The following is a 7115-nucleotide window of genomic DNA, read 5'->3' on the forward strand; positions in this document are numbered from 1 at the left end:
CCATTCAATAACTGCGCTAGTTAAAATTTGCTTGCTTAAATATTGTTGCACATTAAAACGGTGTGTGTGTGGGGGAAGACAGTTCCTTTACAGTTCCTTTCTTACATATCCATAATGAAACTGGAATCCTCAATTACATGGCAACTCCCAAACATCTTTCAGAATCTTCTAAGGAAAGTGCAACATGTTCCAGTTGAGAAAGAAGAGTAAGAGGGAGAAAGCAGATATTTAAAGGTTAGAACAATACCATTTAAGACAACACAGTTACTTTGTTTTCAATCGGGGGTGTTAACACTAAGAAAGGCAAAAACATTTTTTTTGTCTCCTCTTTAAACACGTGTCAATATTCTGAGAAGAATAATTTGTTTCTGGCATTAATCATATCCCATCAAGTCATCAGCAATGCATATGATTTCTCCAGATACACACAAGAATGAGTAAACAACAAACAAAAATGCCAGTATTTAGCCTCAAAACCACCCGGAATGCCCTCAGCCTTAATTCTGTGACTTCAAATCCTGTCAAGACATATTCCTCTCCCAAAATATCTCTGCTTTTGATACACAGGCTGACGTTCCCACTGCCACTTTAGCACTTCAAGAACATTAAATTTTAAATGAACAAACAAAAGAAACACTCGTCGTTTTTTAAATTCAAATATTATAGCTGGCTCTGGTTATGCTAAAACACCCAGAAAACATTTTCCTCCAATGCTACAGTAATCAAGGAATATTGCTAAGGTGAACATTTTTTAAAAGATTAAAAAAGAAAACCTACAAAACAAACAAATGCTCCTGACTTCCAGATTATGTAATATGTAAATTCTGTTTCACCTTGAAAATAGTGTCATGTAGCATAAAGCCAAAGAGACACCAAGAAGCAATTCATAAGACTGGAAAAAGACTCTCCAGGACTTTAAGAAGAATGAGTTCCCAAAAAGAAAATATACCAGAATCACAATGATTTCATATAATCAATTGGTTTAGAAGATGTTTTCCTTCAAAACCAAAAAATACATTTTTTTTTACAAATTCCTTACATTAAGGGGTGAAGAGTTCTAAAGTCTATATATGCCCTAAAGAGAAGAAGGAAAATTAGCCTGCTGAAAAGCAAATACTAATAGAACTAATAAAACCAAACTAGTTGGCTTTACTTTGTGACATGACTTCATGATCATCTTTCATCTTTCAGTATCTGGGCTTGTAATACAAGGAGTTCTGAAGCACAAAGGAAGTATAAACAGTATTTTCATAAATACTGGAGGAAGACATAAACATAGCAAGTATTTTATTTTAAAAATTTGGTTCAGCTTTACTTCTTCAAATCAACACTTAAAGATGTTTGTAACACTATAATCTAGAGGCTGTTAAGTACACAGCAGTATACTATACATTCCAGGTCTCTTTAATTCAAAGTCTCTTGAATTACCTAGGAAAATGAGTTTAAGGTGCTTGTATTTACCATAGCAGAACAATTAGCATATGATGGCCTGGATCTGTAAAAAATCTAGTATGTAAAACCAACTTGAAAATAAATCAAAAGCACAATCATTCCCTGAAAAAGAAAGAGGCCACCTGCAATACAGAGAAGAGTAAACAAGCCAATAAAGCAGCGCTCCTACTTTTCAATAGCAGCAACCCAGACTCCATCTTAAGCCTGTCATCATTCATCCCTACTGAATAGGGACCATAAAACATAACAATTACTCTGTTTTACCTAACACTGCAATTCAGTAGCATTTCTGGACAGAAATAAAATCTGCCACAAAAACAAGAGTTTGGTACAGTGCTTGCTGACCTGCCTGTTTTGATGTTATTATGTTAAGTTGCATGAACAAAGAATTGACCCATAAGTCCATACATCCTTATTCCTTCATTTAAAAAACTGGCAGCATTTGTGAACACCACACTGTGTTCATGCTGACCACACTGACTGCAGAACATCACTGAGGGGGGGAAAAGAAAATTACCTGGAAATAAAAAAATACTGTTATTTAACTAATATCTACCTGACAAATACAATAACATAATTACAAGAACAATGTCAAACTCACCAATGATTTATCCATGGCAAACAGAATTTCATATAAGTCTGCTTTCCCTACATTCATGACTGACAAGAAACCTAACAGTCCTTAATGCAGCATTTTAATTAATCTTTCCCACCACTACTGAGAATACAACATTATTAACTGAGGGCAAACTCTAGACATCACATATATTTACATCTTACTCCACAAAATGAAGTTTTATAAACAGAATAACGCTCAGTTACCAGAATATTCCCCGGTAGCCACAATGACACAAAATGCCTTGCAAAGTACCCGTATTTGCCCTTACATGCCAAGAGATCTGTTAATGAATTCAAGGCCATTGATATCATTAATTAAACAGATAAAATTAAACACACTGAACATTTAACATATGGCTGGTTTCAGTTTGTAGACCTGCCCTATTTTCACAAACTGTTTATTTGAAGTTTAATTCATATTTCCCAATAATTTAAAATTACATGCTTGTGCTATGTTCAAAATCAACCAGAGACCAACAACAACTCTAGTCCTACCAAAAATGCTCTTAAAAATAGCAAATGAAATCAAGAAAAGAAATACTTTTCTTATATTTCTTCTGATATTCTAATAACCAAAGTTAAAAAAAAAACCCAACATGATTCTTTGAGAAAAAAAACACACATTTAGGTCTACAACAACCCTGAATTAACTCAAACCAAATACTGTATGCGAGCTTTTCTTTCTCATTTTCAGTAAGATTACTAAATTTTCAGGTATTCTCTTAGGCTGCACTAATAACAAAGCCTCCTTTACTCCACAAATGTATAATTAAAGATCATCTTAGTGTAATTTATTAAGAAAATGAAACAGTGTATGCACGAGCAGTGCACCATTTTAACACTGGCAACCAGAAAACAGTTACATCAGAGAAATACATCGTCTGGCTCAGGGATCCTTCATCACTACATTTCAATCGACTTCGTTTTTTGAAAGATTTTAAAATATTTTAAATCAAAGTTAAGACATATGGTTTGTGCCATATTAAAAACATTTCTCTGTTATTCTGATATTTCAGAGGTCTCTTCAGCCACGGCATAGGTTAAGGAGAAACGGCAATAGCTGATCTGCTGTAAAATTATCAAAACAATCAGACAAAAATGAACCGCATCGCTGATTTCTATCAATTTAGTCGTCTTCTCCATTACCTGCATTTTGTAACAGGCAACATTTTCAGATGTCTCATTGGGTACAACCCACTTCCTTCCATGCTATGTCAATACCTTGCAGATATAAGACAGCATCATTCAATAAAATGTAAATTCTCAAAAATGGATTGACACGCTGTCTCAAAAACTCATTCATAATAATGAATTTGACTTTCAGTATTTAATTTCTGAGTCAGTACTTCTGGAAGGTAAAACATTTCACCGTTTTCGGACTAAAACTCTTCCCGATTAAATGTTAGACGACGCAGTGAGAAAGTACTTCTGGTCTAATGCTCCTTTATAAGAAAAGAACAAACGCAACCCATAAAAATCTTCGGCGTCGTGTCCTCCCCCCCTCTTTTACAGCCACTTCCCACGCTGGGAGCCATAAGCCCTCCGTTTCTGCGGCCCTCTCCGATAAACCTGTCGGCCTGGCTGCCTCTCCCTTCCCCTGCAGGTCTGCTCTGCGAGGCGGCTGAATGCAGACACTGTACTGCACTGTGAATGGACAGCCAGGTATTTTATGAATGGAGCGGATCACGTGCTCCCAGCACCTCCCCGAGCTGATATTTCCCACATAACCGTGTCAACAAGCAGCGAACAGCACATATTAATACAGCGGGTCCCGGAGACCTTCCTCCGGCAGCCGCCGGCTGCGGGCTCGTTTCTCAGCACCCGAGCAGCGGCTTTAGGCGCTCTCCAAGGCAGGATTTGCCGCAGGTCAGCGGTGATGACAGCGATTTTTTTTTTGTTATTTTTTTTTTTTTTATGAATGGAGATGGTGGTATGCAAATGAGAGCGATTCACAAAAAAGGAAACATGGCGGCGGCCCCGCAGCGGCTCCCGCCCGGCCCGGCCCGCGCTCCGCTCCCCCGCGGGGCTCCTCCCGGGCACCCCGGCGCCGCGGTTTCCGAGGGGGCTCGCCGAGGGTTCACTCCGAAGGAGGCGGCGAAGCGGTAAATCCCGTCTTTCCTGCCGGGAGGAGACCCCGCGGCACGCTGTCACCCGCTGCCTGCGGGCACAATGGGCGCAGCGCTCCCTCCCCATCGCCATGGCCGTCACCGCATCATTCATAAAATCAGCCCGAGCCAACACCGGAGCGCCAACCCCCCGACGCGGCGGCGACCCGCACCTTAAACCTCCCGGTAACGGCGAAAGTTTCAAAATACTTCGTATTTGCTTTCCGACGCCATAAAGAACTCGGATGTTTTCTGACAAACAGTCGTCTCCTCCGACCCAAAATGTATTTCAAAGACAGACTGTACGCCTGGGGACACAATCGCACACACATTCTCCTCTGGATTTCCTCCAGACAAATCGCATTAAAAATATTAAAGAGATTCTTAAACTGTCCCCTTCCTCTTTTTTTTTTATTTAGAAAAAAAAAAAAAAAGTCCCGAGTGCTTATTAAAAGGGGAAAAACGAAAAAAAAGGCTTTAGGGTAGGTTTAAGCTGTATTTACACTGACTGACTCATCCAATTAAAATTCAGGAGCAGTTTCCTGCAGGATGAAGCTCCCACACACTAGTTTCCATGTGAAATATCTACAAGTAATAGGATATTATCAGAGGTGGTACGTGCTGATACCTCTCTGGACATTTAAAACCCATCCTCCCCCTCCAAGACACCATCGTTACCTGCACCCCTTTCCACTGGGCTTTAATCAAACCACGCTTTTCTGGCGAACGGTTCGCAGTCCCTCTACACCGAGCTCCTCCACAAAGACGGAGCTCCTGGGCTTCCATGTAGGCGAGCAGAAATGCGCAGTACGCGCACGGCCAGGCCAGGAGAGACTCGGGCAGAGCCGCTGGCGGAGCCGAGGGGGTGCGCCAAACCCCAACCCCCGATCCCGGGGAGACACTGCGGCGGGGGGGGTGGTGGAGGGGAGGGGGGGGTGCGGACAGGAGAGAGAAGGAATCGGGGGGTACGGGAAGCGGCCGCTTACTCGTTGTTAGAAGTCGCCGTCTCTTCGCTCATTTTCTCCTCACCGCGATCCGACAGGGAGACGGAGCAGCACCGACGCAGCCAGGGCGCAGCCAGAACTCACCAGAAACTTCACCATTGTTACCCCCCACCCCGGCCGGGGTACGGGCAGCGTCCTGAACTGAGGGAGACGGAGGGGGAAGCGATCTTTATCCTGCAAACGCGAAATCCTGTCGCCCGGCGCCGGAGCGTATTTCTCCCCCGTCTTTATAGAGACGATGACGATGAAGGCAGCGGTGGAAACGGCAGCGACAACCACGGATCTTCTGCTCTTGAGATGCTCCCGGTTAAAGGGGAAGAGAGTGGTGGAGACAAGGGAGGGCTCCCTGCCGCAGAAAGCTGCACCGCACCGTCCTCCCGCTGCAGCTCATCTCCCGCTGCAGCCGCCTTCGCTGCTGCTGCTGCTGCCCTCCTCCTCCTCCTCCTGCTGCTGCTGCTGCTGCTGCTCGGCCGGGGCAGGCGGCGGCGGCAGAAATTCCTCCAGACACCGGAGCCGCCACAGGCCGGGGAGTCGGGGAGGGGGGGAAGGGGGAAAGGAAGGGGGGGGGCAAAGCCGCTCGGCTGGGCTCTCCACCACCTCCAAAGCGACGCCGAGCAGTGCGGCGGGGGGGACGCGCTGGCCCCAAGGAGAAAGCTGGCAGCGGGGGGAGGGAGGCGTTTAAAATCAGCCCGGGGGTGGGAATGGCGGGGGGGGGGGGGGGGGGGGGGACGGAGGAGAGAGAGAGAAAAAAAAAGGGAGAGAGGGAGGATGCGTCACGGCTGTTTGTGCGAGGAGAGCAGCGAAGAGGGAGGGTGAGAGGAGCCCTGGAAGAGGGGAGAGGAAAGGACAGGGAGGAGAGGAGGGAGCTGGCGGCGAAGTTCAGCGCTGCCCCCCCGGCAGCAACTCCATTCGCAGCCACCGCCGCCCCGGCTCCCCGCGGAGGCCTCCCCCCGCCCCTTTCTCCTCGCAGGAAAACTGGGCGGAAGCGTAGACTGCAAGCTCCTTCCGCCGCTACAGCTTGATCCAAAATAACCACGGGGGAAAGGGAGGAGGGAGGAGAGGGACGAGCGAGGGGCAGAAAGCGATACCCCCGACTCCGCGCCGCCCCCCTCCCCACGGCGCCCGGCGGCGGCTCCCGGCGCTCGAGTTTCCTGAAAGTAGTTCCCTTCCCCCCCCCTCCAGGCGCCGCCGCACGCGCTTCCCGAGTAGCCGCCGCACGCGCGCGCACGGCGCCGCGGAGGGATACGCGCAGCTGTCACGGCGGCGGCCGCTACCCTGCGCGCGGGACGGGCGCGGGAGCCGTCGCCGCCGCCCGGGACCTCGCTCGGCTCCGGGCTTTCCTCAGCCAACGGGAGCGCGAATGCTCAGCGTGTTTCTGGCCGGCGCGGGGGCTGGCGGAGCGGGGCGCCCCGCGCCTCGTCCTGGCGGGGTTTACCGGCTTCCGCGAGCCCGGCACGGGACGGAGCGGAGCGGCGAGCCCAGAAGTGCGGTCGTGTCAGCCCGGAGCTGCGGGGCCGTGCGAGGCCGTCCCCGGGGCGGCACCTCTGCCCTCCAAAGCCGGGGAAGAAGCCCCTTCGTAGCGGGTTCCTCGACCGGGGAGCGGTTCTAAGCGGGCGGTGGCGCGAGAGGGTGTTGTGAAACCCTGCCCCAGCCTCTCCCTAAAGACACGCTGAAATGGAAGCGCTTGCAGTGTATCCAGGTAAGTGGCGAAGTCAAGAAGCAGCAGCGATCGGACCCAAATCCCTTCTCAGGAACTTCCACGGCAAACTTGCTGCTTGATCTGATGGAAAAGCGTAGTAGTACCGCAAACCCCGAGGACTGAAAAATCATGAGTCAGACCATCATGTAAATTGGATTATAATAAAATATTTTTTTGTGGTTTTGTCTGTTGGTTGGCTTTTGATTTCTTCCTGCCTAGTCTTTGTATGCATGTTTG

The 7115-nt window shown here is 47.7% G+C and overlaps 1 protein-coding gene across 1 annotated transcript in view; it reads right to left on the reverse strand.

Moving 5' to 3' along the window:
* The window catches only part of SPRED1 (sprouty related EVH1 domain containing 1), a 65563-nt gene extending 59845 nt beyond the window's left edge, over nucleotides 1–5718 (reverse strand). Inside the window, exon 1 of the mRNA XM_069858187.1 lies at nucleotides 5162–5718. Coding sequence (XP_069714288.1) covers nucleotides 5162–5193 — 32 coding nt within the window. The 5' untranslated portion in view covers nucleotides 5194–5718. The remainder of the gene's footprint in view (nucleotides 1–5161) is intronic.
* Nucleotides 5719–7115: the final 1397 nt, after the last annotated feature.

The sequence above is a fragment of the Phaenicophaeus curvirostris genome, chromosome 5 (genome assembly GCF_032191515.1).
Source record: "Phaenicophaeus curvirostris isolate KB17595 chromosome 5, BPBGC_Pcur_1.0, whole genome shotgun sequence".
In the NCBI taxonomy this organism is placed as follows: Eukaryota; Metazoa; Chordata; class Aves; order Cuculiformes; family Cuculidae; genus Phaenicophaeus; species Phaenicophaeus curvirostris.